The sequence below is a fragment of the Vicia villosa genome, linkage group LG3 (genome assembly GCF_029867415.1).
Source record: "Vicia villosa cultivar HV-30 ecotype Madison, WI linkage group LG3, Vvil1.0, whole genome shotgun sequence".
NCBI classification, from domain to species: domain Eukaryota; kingdom Viridiplantae; phylum Streptophyta; class Magnoliopsida; order Fabales; family Fabaceae; genus Vicia; species Vicia villosa.
This window is the reverse complement of record NC_081182.1, coordinates 81,720,357-81,735,719: the sequence shown is the minus strand read 5'-3', so window position 1 is coordinate 81,735,719 and position 15,363 is coordinate 81,720,357. Positions and strand designations below refer to the sequence as shown.

General features: G+C 34.8%; 1 protein-coding gene across 1 annotated transcript; it reads left to right on the top strand.

Moving 5' to 3' along the window:
* The first annotated feature begins 10,433 nt into the window (after window positions 1-10,433).
* LOC131662047 (inactive TPR repeat-containing thioredoxin TTL3-like) lies at window positions 10,434-14,312 on the top strand. Its single transcript, XM_058931726.1, has 6 exons — window positions 10,434-11,418; window positions 11,746-11,938; window positions 12,067-12,239; window positions 12,722-13,055; window positions 13,154-13,465; window positions 13,802-14,312. Exons 1-6 carry the CDS (start codon window positions 10,643-10,645, stop codon window positions 13,952-13,954), a joined length of 1,941 nt encoding a protein of 646 aa, XP_058787709.1. The 5' UTR covers window positions 10,434-10,642; the 3' UTR covers window positions 13,955-14,312.
* Window positions 14,313-15,363: the final 1,051 nt, after the last annotated feature.

Below are 15,363 nucleotides of genomic sequence, written 5' to 3'. Positions count from 1 at the left end.
TCTGTCTCTCTTTTATGTTTACTTGTAAATTGTGAAGCTGTGTGTAATCGATACATAGAGATAATTTCTTTGTCTAATACTTAAAACTATTTTTGTTTAGTTGATTGTAATATAAGTGATTGTAATTGGTTTGTCATATCAACAAAATCAAAGAAAAATCTGATTTGAATGGATTGGACACCAAGTGTTCGACAAATTGCTTAAGTTGATTTTTGTTTGTTATTTCATTGGAAATTGACTACTATTTTGTGATTTTTATTCAAACGTATTTGCTAAAAATATATTGACTATTTTTCTCATCTTACGTATTTGTTCTATCAGTTAATGCATATATGGTCTTTTCGATAATGCTTTGAATAGATGATGGTCAATCCATGATGGCTTCCGCGCGCCATAGTTAAACATTTTTCAAAAAAAAAATTAATGAGAAAAATTCATTTGCGATCTATTCACCCCTCTCTAGATCGTTGGCTATCGTCTAACAAGAACATCCAAAAGTAGTGAGAGAAGTCATAAATGTTGGCATTCCCAGTATATGTGGAAGTCCATCAAGTCGTTGTTAGCTTGTTTTCCCCGTTAATGATGATGATGGTTTATTCATGATGCTAAGGCTATTTCCGGATCATAGATGCATACGACAAACATATTTTTAATAAGGTTGACTGATCTTTTTAGTGTTTATGACCTCACAATCACACCGGACATGCCACATTTGTTGTTGAACTTGAAAGGTAGTCGAGGAATCAGCTAATAGATCTCAACATGTTAAGGGAGGATTTGTTCCTCAATTGTGGATTTATTAACTACTCTAAAGAGCGATAAATATAGTGTAATAGATATTGAGCTACAAAACTATGAAATGCATAAAAATAAAATGTGTAAACTAACTTGATTTGATTGACTAAATTTTAAATTGATTACAATGTCTATTATTTATAGACAAACACTAGTCATATTAAACATTCAGCTAAATATACACGAGTAGTGCTTTAATCCCCTTTGTGGATGAAAGTGACACCCTACATTCGAAATAAATATCTTCCATTTCACAAAAGGTTCTGTTGATCCTATCCCTATGTACACAAATTTCTTATGACTTAGATTTCACAACATCCATCCTCTTTGATTGGTGGTGCCATCAACATGAAACTTGTTCTTAATGCCTAATTGTTCAATTTTATTGCATTTTGTTAGCTAACACTCTAATGTAATCATACTCATTTGACTTGCTATCAATTAAGAATAATTTGTCTAATTATTAGTCATTTGTCTTGTCGGTTTCAATTGACCTATAACTTATTTTTAACTGTAAACAATAATGATTTGTTTGTAGATTTTTAATTAACCTTTTACAATTAAAACTTTAAATTAATTTGAATATTTTGTTTTTTTCTTCCATAGAATCTATTCAATGAATCCTATCATCCTAAATTCAATCTCTATTGGATGGTTATTCAATTTTAGATTCACTAGAACAAAAAGTAATAAACATGTACTTGGATAATAGTTTATCATGTAGTGTAGGAAAAATCTCAAAAATATATTGTGCCGGGTGGTACCGGCTGTTGACTAGTAGTACTGATTATTTAGAAGCCGGCACCGACGAACAGTACATGACATGAAATGTGTCTGAACTTGACCAATTGCCTCTAATTATATGGTCCCAACCAATACTTTATATACCTAATGAAAAAGAACCAAATCTTCTATGCATTGCCTCAGTCTCACAAAATCATCAATAGGGAGAATAAATTATATCCCCACCTTACCAACCTCCAATATGGAATAGAGAGAAAGGATGGAAGCAAGCAAAACAAAAAGGGTATGGGCCAATTACATTTCAATACGTGGTTGAAGATTTAGAATCTCTTGTTTTATGTGGGGTCTTCTTGCCAAACTAAAATTATTTGCTTGTCATGTAATATATTCAAAGGAAAGCTACAAAAGTAAGAAGCAATGGTACACTATTCATTAAGCAAAGATGTAAAAAAGTTAAATGTGTAAAAGCCTTCCGAGGATGCGGTTAGAGGTGGCAAAACCGCTCTGTCCGGTTGAATATGTTTGTTTTTTCATATTTTTTTTTTATAAAGTGGATTAAAATTAGACTCGTATTCTTTAATATATTTGATCCGTTTTGTTATATTTTTGTGGACTTTTACAAATATGGACATTAATAAATTTTTTTAGGCATAATTAGTTACGAAGTCTCTTAATTTAATTTAATATTTCTGTGAGATATTGGATCGAACTCTAGTATTGTCGAAGGGTAGCTTCTTGGTTCGACAGTTCGACAGAGTTAAGCATGAAGTCGAAGGATTGTTCACATGCTGGTGTCGAAGTGTGCATGCTGTAGTCGAAGATGGGTCTAGCATGCAGATGTCGAAGATGCTAGGGTTGTTAGCATGTTAAATTAGGTTTTAGTGCTTAAACCCTAATTTGTTAAGTTAGCTTGTTTATTAAGTTGGCTTGTGTAATGGGCCTTGCTGAAAAAACCCATTAGTTAGTATGTTAGGTTTTATTATAAATAGCATACTAGTCTCTCATCATTGCTAAGCTGCAAATCCTAATTTAGGGTGAGAGAGGTTATTTGTTATTCTTGTAAACTTGTAATCTTGTTTTAAGATAAAGTGAAAGAATAGCAGTTATAACCAATTCTTGCGTTCTTATTCTCTTCCCTAATTCCCTATTATACTTTGTTATTGGTATCGTTTTTCACAACAAATTGGTGCGGTGAGCGTGGAGAAGATGCCTTCAACAAAGTATGAGATTGAAAAGTTCACCGGAGTGAATGATTTCGGTCTGTGGCGCTTGAAGATGAAAGCCCTACTGGTTCAGCAGGGTTGTTTGGAAGCGTTGAAGGGAGAGGCAGCCATGAATGCTGCATTAACGGCAGCGGAGAAGACAACTATGATCGAGAAAGCACACAGCGCAATTCTGTTGAGCCTTGGTGATAAGGTTCTCCGGCAGATATCAAAGGAGACGACGGCATCAGGGTTATGGGTGAAACTTGAAAGTTTGTATATGACCAAATCGCTGGTAAATCGACTCTACCTGAAGCAAGCTTTGTATTCATTCAAGATGATTGAAGACAAAGTATTGGCTGAGCAGTTGGATATGTTCAACAAGCTGATTCTTGATCTTGAAAATATTGATGTGAAGATCGATGATGAAGATCAAGCGCTGTTACTATTGTGCGCTTTGCCTCGATCACATGCTCACTTCAAAGAAACTCTCTTGTATGGAAGGGAGTCCCTGACGTTTGAAGAAGTTCAATCAGCCTTGTACTCTAAGGACTTGAATGAACGAAAGGAGCATAAACCTTCGACTGTTGGCGAAGGTTTGGCCGTTAAAGGAAAACTCTTACGAAAGGATGGTAAGTTCGACAAGAAGAAAGGCAAAAGCCAGTCGAAGACTTACAGTGGCGAAGCATCTGGCATTCGATGCTACCATTGTAAGAAGGAGGGTCACACAAGAAAGGTGTGCCCTGAACGCTTGAAATATCATGGAGGTAAGGATAATGGCAACGCTGCCATTGTTCAAGATGATTTCGAATCATCTGATGTTCTTGTGGTTTCAAGCAGTGACTCTAAGAAGGAGTGGATTATGGATTCAGGTTGCACTTGGCACATGACTCCAAACAAAGACTTGTTCGAGGAATTATGTGATCAAGATGGTGGATCAGTATTACTGGGAAACAACAAGGCTTGCAAGATTGCAGGTGTTGGATCTGTGAGATTCAAGCTCCATGATGAGTCAATAAAGTTGTTGACTGAAGTCAGGTATGTTCCTGATTTGAAGAGAAATTTGCTTTCTCTTGGTGAATTCTACAAGAAAGGATATGTTTTCCAAGGAGAGAAAAGTATCCTAAGAGTCATGAAGGGTTCGAAGGAAGTCTTGAGAGGCGTGAAGAAACAAGGCTTGTATACCCTTGAGGCTGAAGTTGTAAGTGGTTCGACAAATGTTGCATCCACGAAACCTTTGTCGAAAACAGAAATCTGGCACATGAGATTGGGCCATGTCAGTGAAAGGGGTCTGGTCGAATTAGGGAAACAAAATCTGCTTGGTGGAGACAAAATCGAAAAGCTGAAGTTTTGTGAACCCTGTGTACTTGGAAAATCTTGCAGAGTGAAGTTCAACAAAGGCAAACAAAGAACACATGGATCCCTTGATTACATCCATGCTGATCTTTGGGGGCCTGCAAGGTGTCCATCACATTCAGGAGCAAGGTATTTTCTATCCATAGTAGATGATTATTCCAGAAAATTATGGGTATTCATCCAGAAGACTAAGGATGAAACTTTTGAGAATTTCAAAAGTTGGAAGACTCTGGTTGAAAATCAGACTGGCAGAAAGGTCAAGAGGTTGAGAACCGACAATGGCCTTGAATTTTGCAATGAGGCATTCGACAGTTTTTGTGCTGCCTCTGGTATTGCAAGGCATAGAACTACTGCAGGTACTCCATAGCAAAATGGTTTGGCTGAAAGATTTAATCGAACTATTTTGGAGAGAGTCAGATGCATGTTGACTAGTGCGGGGTTAAAGAAGGTGTTCTGGGCTGAGGCTGTTTCGACAGCAACATATCTGATAAACAGATGTCCTTCGACAGCGTTAGATATGAAGACACCTGAAGAAGTTTGGTCGGGACATCCACCAGATCTCGACAAACTGAGAGTATTTGGCTGCATAGCCTATGCTCACATTAGGCAAGACAAGGTCGAACCTAGAGCTCTGAAATGCATGTTCATGGGATACCCTGAAGGAGTCAAAGCTTATAGGCTATGGTGCCTAGAGCCAGGTCACAGGAGGTGTATCACCAGTCGAGATGTAGTTTTCAATGAAGCTGAAATGGCTTTTAAGAAAACTGATGATGTTGGTCGAAGTACAGAAACATCTGACGAAGAGCTGGAACAGGTAGAGATTCCTGTTGAGGTGGAGCATGTTGATGCTGAATTGCATATCCCAGATGAAGTCGAAGAAGAAGCAGAAGATGCTGAAGTTGAGGAAACTGACGATGACTACCTATTGTCGAGAGATAGGTCGAGAAGAGTCATCAAGCCACCTCAAAGACTTGGATATGCAGATCTTATAGCTTATGCCTTAATCTCTGCAAGTGAGGTTCTAGACGAAGAACCTAGAGACTATAAGGAAGTTATGAGGAGTCGAAATAAGACTGAATGGCTGAAGGCCATGGATGATGAGATGAAATCTCTTCATGATAATCATACTTGGGAACTGATCAAGAAACCTGATGGGGCAAGGTTAGTCAGTTGTAAATGGATTTTCAAAGTTAAGGAAGGAATTGAAGGAGTGACGTCGAAAAGATACAAGGCAAGGTTAGTTGCAAGGGGTTTCACTCAGAAAGAAGGTGTCGACTTCAATGATGTGTTTTCTCCTGTTGTGAAGCATAGGTCCATTCGAATGTTGCTTGCCATGGTGGCACAGTTCGATCTTGAACTGGAACAGATGGATGTGAAGACTGCGTTCTTGTATGGTGATCTAGATGAAACGATCCTGATGAGGCAACCTGAAGGGTATGTCGAAAAGGGGAAGGAAAATTATGTGTGCAAGTTAAAGAGATCTTTGTATGGGCTGAAACAATCTCCTCGACAGTGGAATAAGAGATTCGACAAGTTCATGGCACGCATAAGTTTCATTAGAAGTCAGTTCGACCACTGCGTTTACTTCAGATTTCGACCTGGTAATTCATTTGTTATTTTGTTGCTTTATGTGGATGATATTCTCATAGCAAGCAACAGTGTTGAAGATGTGATGAGGGTGAAGGCTGAACTCAATAAGGAGTTCGATATGAAGGATCTGGGAGCTGCTTCCAGGATTCTTGGAATTGACATTCGGAGAAATAGAAAGAAGTCGAAGATATGCTTATCTCAAGAGGCATATCTACGGAAGATTCTTGAAAAGTTTGGTATGTCGAATTCGAAGCCAGTTGTGACTCCAACAAACCCTCAATTCAAGCTAAGTATTGATCAGTGTCCCAGTACTGATGTCGAAAGAGTCTATATGAATAGCATCCCATATGCTAATATAGTCGGCTCTTTGATGTATGCTATGGTCTGTACTAGACCCGACATAGCTTACGCAGTCAGTCTTGTAAGCAGGTACATGGCGAATCCTGGAAAGGCTCACTGGCAAGCATTGAAGTGGATTTTAAGGTACATAAATGGGTCTCTGAATAGAGTCCTAATTTATGGTGGAGCCTTGGGTGAAGATAGTAAAGCAGTAATAGAAGGATATGTCGACTCTGATTATGCAGGTTGTATGGATTCCAGAAAATCTATTTCTGGATATGTTTTCACTATGTTTGGCACTGCAATTAGTTGGAAAGCAACACTTCAGAAGGTTGTTGCTCTATCAACCACTGAAGCGGAGTATATTGCCCTAACTGAAGCTGTGAAAGAAGCATTGTGGCTTGAAGGTTTTGCGAAGGAGCTGAAACTTCAAGGTCGAGGTATCACTGTTAAATGTGATAGTCAAAGTGCAATACACCTGTCGAAGAATTCAGCCTATCATGAGCAAACTAAGCACATTGATGTGAGGCTGCATTTCGTCAGAGGAGTAATCGAGCGTGGAGAAGTCCAAGTGCTGAAGGTTTCGACTGAAGACAATGCTGCTGATATGATCACCAAGACATTGCCGAGTTGCAAGTTTTTCCACTGTATGCAGTTGATAAAGCTGCATGAAGAAAGCTAGTTTGTTCCGTGACGTTGTAGAGTTAGGTCCAAGGTGGAGATTTGTGAGATATTGGATCGAACTCTAGTATTGTCGAAGGGTAGCTTCTTGGTTCGACAGTTCGACAGAGTTAAGCATGAAGTCGAAGGATTGTTCACATGCTGGTGTCGAAGTGTGCATGCTGTAGTCGAAGATGGGTCTAGCATGCAGATGTCGAAGATGCTAGGGTTGTTAGCATGTTAAATTAGGTTTTAGTGCTTAAACCCTAATTTGTTAAGTTAGCTTGTTTATTAAGTTGGCTTGTGTAATGGGCCTTGCTGAAAAAGCCCATTAGTTAGTATGTTAGGTTTTATTATAAATAGCATACTAGTCTCTCATCATTGCTAAGCTGCAAATCCTAATTTAGGGTGAGAGAGGTTATTTGTTATTCTTGTAAACTTGTAATCTTGTTTTAAGAGAAAGTGAAAGAATAGCAGTTATAACCAATTCTTGTGTTCTTATTCTCTTCCCTAATTCCCTATTATACTTTGTTATTGGTATCGTTTTTCACAACAATTTCACTATATTATCTTATTTAAAAAATATTATATGTTAGTTTCTTAAAAACATTTTTGTTAGTCTAATAGAGGATGAAGATGACGGCTATTAGATTTTATGGAAGAAGAGAGAAAAATATGTCTATTAGATTGTGCTAATTAGATTTTACAGGAAAGAGAAAACACAATAATTTAAAAAAAAAAAAGCAATGTTAAAAACCAATCAGATTACATAATATCAGTCAGATTGTCACCTAGGCAAAAATTAATATTTTTTTCAAAATTTAACGGAAATGATCAATTAAACTAACAAAACAGTTTTTAAATGACTAACATGTAATTTTTTCAATTAAAAAATTAAACAGAACTATTAAATTAAATTAATTGACTAAAACATACATTGAGCTTTTTCTTAATAATTTTTAGTCTTTAAAAGTGCAGATCGCATGACCGCCCATCTTATTTTTATAGGACGCAATAATGTTTTAAATCTGCGTTTTCAATTATATTCATTAAGTCTTTTTCTTTAGAGTTTTTGTGTGACATACTTCTCTATTTTGCATTTGAATTTAATCCTTTTAACAAGGCCGTCACAAATTTTTTGAGGCCCTGTGTAGGCTACTTATGATTTAACCATTGAGAAAATAATTAGAGGCCCTATTTAATCAAATTTTAACAATGACAAAGATTTATGAGTTCTTATTTAAATACAATTTAACTCTGAAAATTTTGAGGCCCTGTGCGGTAGCCCGCATTGCACACCCTCAAAGACGGCCCTGCCTTTTAACATGTCATAGTGTTTACTCGTAGTTTTTTTTTAAGGAGAGTTTTATAGTCTTTGATGATCAAATTTCCTCAAAAATATGTTCATAAAAACAACATTATTTGATATTTCATTTGGCTAACGTGTTATTCTTATATCAATTCTTCTTCTTCCCACACAAAACTCATTCTCTTATTTCAAATGGATGATTCTTTTTGTTTTTTTTTTTTACAACAAATTGAAATGACAACTTTAATGTTCAAAACATCAATACTAATTGTTTTATGTGATTAGGATAAATCATATAACTTACTTTTCATGCTTTATTTAAAGTCAAAAAGTGTTGTTTTCGATTATACACATATTCTATGCACATATGTTTAAATAATACTATACAAATAAACAATGTCAATTATCAAATTCAGATAATGATGTAATCATGTAATAGAACCTTAAACTTGAAGTTTCATGCCAAACATCTATATGACGTATTAAGAGTCTATGTGCTATTAATCAACCTACCAAACGTATAAACAAATATTTATTTATTTTTATATAAATTTATTAAATAGAGTTCATAGCCACCTATAATTTTTTTTTCTAATAATATATTTAATAAGTTAATAGATAAAAAAAAAAATCCTCGTTTAAGATGCTATTAAAATGACAACCAATAAAAGTGAAACATTTTAATTAAGGTGGATTATCAAATACGCTTTGATTTTGTCCAAATGAAAGAAGCATAAGATTCAACATTATTGTTAGTCAAACCTTTCCTTTTTAATTTGAATTATTATAGTATTAATTATGGGTGGGCTCACCCTTGAGATGGATTGAAGGCACATTTTAACAGATTGATTAAAAGACATAATACAAAAAAGAATCATGTCCACATATAATTATAATAATTTAGTTTATAATTAGTGACATCATAGATGCAAAGCTACGTGGTGATTAGAAGTTATCTAAGTAAAAAATGGACAGAATTGATAGCCATGGCATGGATGGTTAACATTCAAATCCGCCTCATCCAAAACTGTGTGCTCTAAATTTTTAACCTAGGTATTCTTTTCGGCATGTATGATTGGATATTAATTTTTTATAATTTTTTTAAAATTTATAAATATGATTGTTTAGGGGTGGCAAAACGGGTTCCGCTAGTTAGACACGTCTGATTTGTCCGCATTTTAGTGCAAAGCGGATTAAGGGTTATACAAACTTTTGCGGCACGTGTATTTACATAATTTTTTTGTGAAATATAGGATCGACAATTTGACAGGATCTTAACATGTCGTCGAAGTCTGTTCACATGTTAGGATTGTTAGCATGTCGAATTGGACATGTTTGTTAAATCTAATTGTTTAAGTTAACTTATTTCCTAAGTTAGCTTGTGAAATGGGTCTGTATGAAAAAATTAATTAGCTTAGTGTGTTAATTTTATTATAAATAGCTTACTAGTCTCTCATCATTGCAATTGCAAATTCCAATTAGGGTGAGATAGGTTATTTGTGATTCGTAACACTTGTAATCTTATTTCAAAGAGAAACTGAAGAATAACCGTTTATCACCAATTTCATTGCGTTCTTCTTTCTTTCCTCTTTCCTACTCTTATGTGTCTTGCCAAGAAAAGAAACCTATTATACTTTGTTTTTGACATTGATTTCACAATATTTTTGTATTTTTGAACTTAAAGGTTATAGTGTCTGTCGGCCAGCCCCACTCTGCCCTCACTTTTAGTACAGGGAGGGCCAAATTTATTTTAGCTTTTACAGGACGGATCTAAACAAATTTAAACGGAGAGGACATGTTCGTTTGCTATCCCTACTCGAAAGTGCGTGAAATTTGATCAAATATTACAATAGTCATATAATAATAGTCAAAACTCTACATCTAACTTAAGACAAAATTATATTAGAGATTCTTAAGTTATTTTTTTAACAGATTAGTCCTTAATTTTTTTTATAACAACTTGCTCATTTAAATTACTAAACATATAAATACTTTTATAAGGTATTAACATAATCACCTATAAATTTCTATGGTAATTGAAAGTGTAACTTAGTGGTATGGACTTTTTTTTTAAGCAAAATTTATTTATAGTGGTATGAATTGAGACTTTGAAGGAGTATTTACAATATAACCTAGGATTCATTTACTTTTTTTTTTTTTTTTTTAAATTTCTCAATCAAACTAATCACAAACATTAATTTAAAAAAAAAAAAGGATATGTATCTATTAATTCTTAATACAACATGATAATATTGATGGTAACCTTACATAAAATATATTTTTCTATCTAATCCTAAGACAAACATAATATATTGAGAAAAACAAAAATGTGATGAAAATACAAATTCATGCGTGTGTGAGTCACTATTCTTTTCTATCATTGACCCTAACCACTACCCTCTCCAAACCCTTGAAAAACAAAAAGAGTTATAGTGTGTTTCTTGGAAGCCACTCTTTAAACCCTTTTATATTATACTTTTTTTTTTGGGTAGAAACTATTATATAAATACACCTACAAATATGTACAATTCAAATAACACTTCAATTCCATCACAATATTACAATCACTTCACTTTCACCACTTCTCATATTTCTTTGAATCTTCATTTTTTTTTTCTCTCTTTCACTCTAGTTTCAAAAACTAGTCATGGAAGGAAAAACCAATAAGAACAAAGTGGAAAAAGTTGAACTAGGCTGTAGTTTCATGGCCAAAATCTTCAAACTCAAAGCCTACAAGCTCAAAAATTCATCATCTGTTCATTCACTGCCCATCAAGCCAATTAACAATCCACAACTGAATGAGTCCAAAGGGTCACCAAATCACATCTCAAAAGTTCCAACAGAGTCTCCACCAGTAAAAAATCACTCACCTTTAGATTCTGCCAGAAGCTCAATTCAACAGAGAGAGGTTAATGGAAATTCCTTAGGACTTGCAAGAATAAGCACTTCTAGTCGTGGTCATCGCGACACCGAAAACAAGTCGCCGAGCAAAGATTTAAACTCAATAAAACTCACTGGGAATTTGCTTATGAATAGTAGCTATATAAGTCCAAGAACAATTGTTACAAAGGTTAATAAAGAGATGAATTCTGTGAGTAACGGTGTTATGGGGAATATAATAAGGAAAAGTGGTGATGGTGTGTCGCAATTTCGGAGTCCTAGGAGTAACAGAGTAACTGATCCTGAGGTGTTGAAGTCGATGGGAAATGAAGCTTACAAGCAAGGAAGATTTTCTGAGGCTTTGGCTTTGTATGAAAGAGCTATTGCTATTGATTCCAATAAGGCAACTTATCATTGTAACAAGAGTGCTGCTTTAATTGGTTTGGGAAGGTTTCAAGAAGCAATTGTTGAGTGTGAGGAAGCTATTAGGATTCAACCTAACTATGCTCGAGCTCATAGTCGTTTAGCAACAATATACTTCAGGTACTCAATAATAATAAATTATACTGTTCATTCATTTCGAGTGATCTTTTGTTATGGTCCAGTCTGGTTTTCTGACTGAACTGTACCATGAACAGCCCTAGTAACGAGACTCGATATTGAGAGTCTCTGTTTTATCAGATATGGTCTAAAATTGTGTTTATAAGTGAGTGATATCACTTATCTTATAGGCCACTTGCTATCAGGTCGCTCGAGTCTAGATATTTAGTCTCAGACGTGAGGGGTGTGTTAAGAGTCTCAAATATTTTGATATTGGGTTGTGTTTGTGATGTTTGTTGATAAGTAATTTTTTATATTTTTTTAATGTAGGTTGGGAGAAGTTGAAAAGGCATTAAATTGCGATAAAGAAACTCCATACTTTGATTCAGATCTTGCTTTCAAAGCACATGCTCTTCAACTTCACCTTAACAAATGCAATGAAGCAAGAAAAGTCAATGATTGGAAATTTATATTGACAGAAACAAAGTCTGCAATATCCTTAGGTGTAGATTCAGCTCCAAAGGTTAGTTTCCATAGTCAAATGTTAGATTTTTCTGTACTCCTCCATTATTATCATTGGATTTTGTGTCCAAATTCCCCTAAAAAAATCATTGAATTCATTAACCAATAACCCCTCTTCAAACCCACCAGGTCTATGCTTTACAAACTGAAGCTTTGCTGAAACTTCTGAGGCATCAAGAAGCATATGCCACCTATGAAAAAATGCCAAAATTTGACCATGATTGGTGCAATAAATTATTTGGACCAGTTTCTAGTGCTTACTTTCTGATGATAGGAGCACAAGTTTACCTAGCAACCGGCAGGTTGGTGAAAGTGCTTTATTTTGATGTGTTTAATAAATTATTCAAGTGTTTGGCTTCATATAACAAAGAAAGAACACTAATTAAGGAAATTAGGGACCACATCAAAATGTTAAAAAGCATACTAATTAGTGCTAATTGCTGATAATCAGGCTTTCCCTTTTGTGATAATGTTGTATTTCTTTCATATAAGCTAAATCTAGATTTAGAAACAAGGTTGCATAATGACCTCTGTAGCACCGACACCTCTAAAAAATGTGTATGTGTGTCAGAAACTGACACTGACATTTATGATTATATTTAATTTATTTATTTTTCAAATTATTATCGATGTCGACGTGTCAGTGTTAGTGTCGTGTCTCAGGTATCCATCTACATAGATAATGACTGATACAAATAATTGAAACTCATTTGGTGTGTGACACGTTATCTTAGCTTAATAAAGTATGACCTTAAATTGTTTTGCATTTTTTTTGTACCGACAGGTTTGAGAATGCTGTGACAGCATCACAACAAGCATCTAAGCTTGATCCAAGTAACAGTGATGTGAATGCGGTGGTAAGAAGGGCAAGAGCCGCGACATCTGCAAGATTGAGCGGTAACTTGCTCTTCAAGGCATCAAAGTTCACGGAAGCGTGCGCGGTATACAATGAAGGACTAGAGCATGATCCATTCAACTCCGTCCTGCTATGTAACAGGGCGGCATGTCGCTCTAAGCTAGGTCAATTCGAGAAAGCAATTGAAGATTGCAATGTAGCTCTTAAAGTTCAGCCGAGTTATAGCAAGGCAATGTTGCGTCGCGCTGATTGCAACGCCAAGGTGATTAAATTTCTAAATTAGTATTAAACTTTAGTATAAATTTCAGCCTAGTGATAAGTTATAACAAGTTATTTTCTTGTGTTTTTCGCATATATTAGTTGGAAAGATGGGAAGCTGCAATTCAAGACTATGAAATGTTGATTAGAGAAAAGCCGGGGGACGAGGAAGTTGCTAGGGCGTTGTTTGAGATTCAGCTAAAACAAAAGATGTTGCGCGGCGAAGATATCAAGAACTTGAAGTTTGGTTCAAATTTGGTTTGCATCTCAAGCAATGATAGGTTTAGACATTATGTAACTTCACCTGGTATGTCTGTAGTGCTTTTTTGCAACAAGGGCAAAGCAACTCATAAGCAAATTTTGTTGGTGTTGGAGCAAACATGCAAGAGATTCCCATCAGTTAATTTCCTTAAGGTTGGTATGCTTTAAATCATTGGACTTTGAAATTCGTATCTTAGAATCTTATAGACCATTAATACAGGGGTGACAGAATAGGTCCGGCCTGTCAGATATTGTCTGTTTTGCGCACATTTTTTCGTGAGACATGTCTAAGGTTTTAGTCTCGCACCTTTTAATATGTTTGTTCTGTTCTGTTTGCTTTGTTTTTCTGTATGCTTTTGCGGGCCGACCGTAATTGGACAAGGGTGTGATAAACCAACATGACATATCAATATGCTAACAAATAAATTTTTTTTTGAATTTGAAAAAGAAAAATACTCTGTTTTTCTAATGATGGATTTGAAATTTCAGGTGGAGATTGAGGACCATCCTTACTTGACAAAATCAGAAGGTGTAAACACCATTCCAGCTTTCAAAATATACAAGAATGGATCAAGAGTTAAAGAAATTTCTGGCAACGACCATGAGTTGTTAGAAAGATCAGTTAAATTATATAGCAGCTGAAAATATTTTACATTTTTTTTCTACATATGTCAACAACATACACTACATGAAATGGTTAAGAATGTTAGATTTTTCAGAATAAACATGCTTACATGGCAATGGAAATCAAAGAGGAACATAACATTGTTGTGTCTTATAGGAAGAGGGAAATTTTTGTGTTAGGAATTGATTCTTTTAAATCTTTGGATGTTTGATTAGGCTTTAAATCTACATACCCTATATTCCATGAGAGGGATATTGGTTTGGGAAACCTTAGCAGTTTTTTTTTATTAATTTATTTAATGGAGTGGTTTTTCTATGTTTGCCATTTTAAATTATTAATGTAATTAAAGGAATGCAATTGATGTAAATTAAAGAATCTTTGTGCAGAATGGAAGCTTTTATTTTGTCCTGTTTTTTTCTTTTTTTGGTGTAAGTGTCTTTTTGTCATTCTATTTTGATCAAAATTAATGTTGTAGCTTCATTTTTAAAATTAAATTTTTTTATCCAAGTATAAGCAAAACACTAACTAACCACCACTATAATCTCTATTTTTTTTGGGACTATCCTCCTTTTGTTTTTAACAGTGTGACATAAAGTTATGTTCAGAATAATAATTTGTGACATTAAAATTTTTGATACTAAATACATCAATGAAGAAATCCGGAATTAGATTAGATAAAATTTTCACAATACAACAAATTTAACTGATAACTGTTAGACAAAAAACTGATAACTGTTAGACAAAATTCTTCAACACAGCAGAAATATGCTCCATTAAGTCTTTAGTTTCAAGTCCTCGACTACGAATTCAAACACTTGTTTACTTGAAAATAATATAACAATGAGAGATGAGATAATAATCTCAGTTAATTCTTGATTTAAATCATTGAATCTGTCACTACCCTTCTACCCGGGGTCAAGATACAGCTAACAAGTCCATCAAGGTAACTCACACACCTTCACTATGATTTCACTATCGACTAAATACCTCAATATTATCTCACTGGAGACCACATAGTTAGTTCTTTATATCTGATTTCATTTACCAGAATAATATATTTATTCATCACGATTTCCCAAACTTACTATCAGGACACTCATAAGTCCGTAGCCTAAGAGGGCACAATTTACCATACAACTCTTGTGTAACCCACTTGGAGCATGATCCCTCGAGGTCTCTCTCATGAACATATCATCTAGATCTAGTCTAGCCTACTGCCACTCATAGGATTTGAACCATGTATAATCCTCTACAACTAAGTATAATACCGAGAGTGCAACCATCCATATATTTTTTTAGGAAAATTTTCATCAAATTAGTTGAAAATAGCTATAAAAACTTTTGGAAACATTGTCATTGGGTTTAGCTATCCTAATACCATTTTTCCTACCAATATCGTATTGGGATAGCATATGGGCTTGGTTAT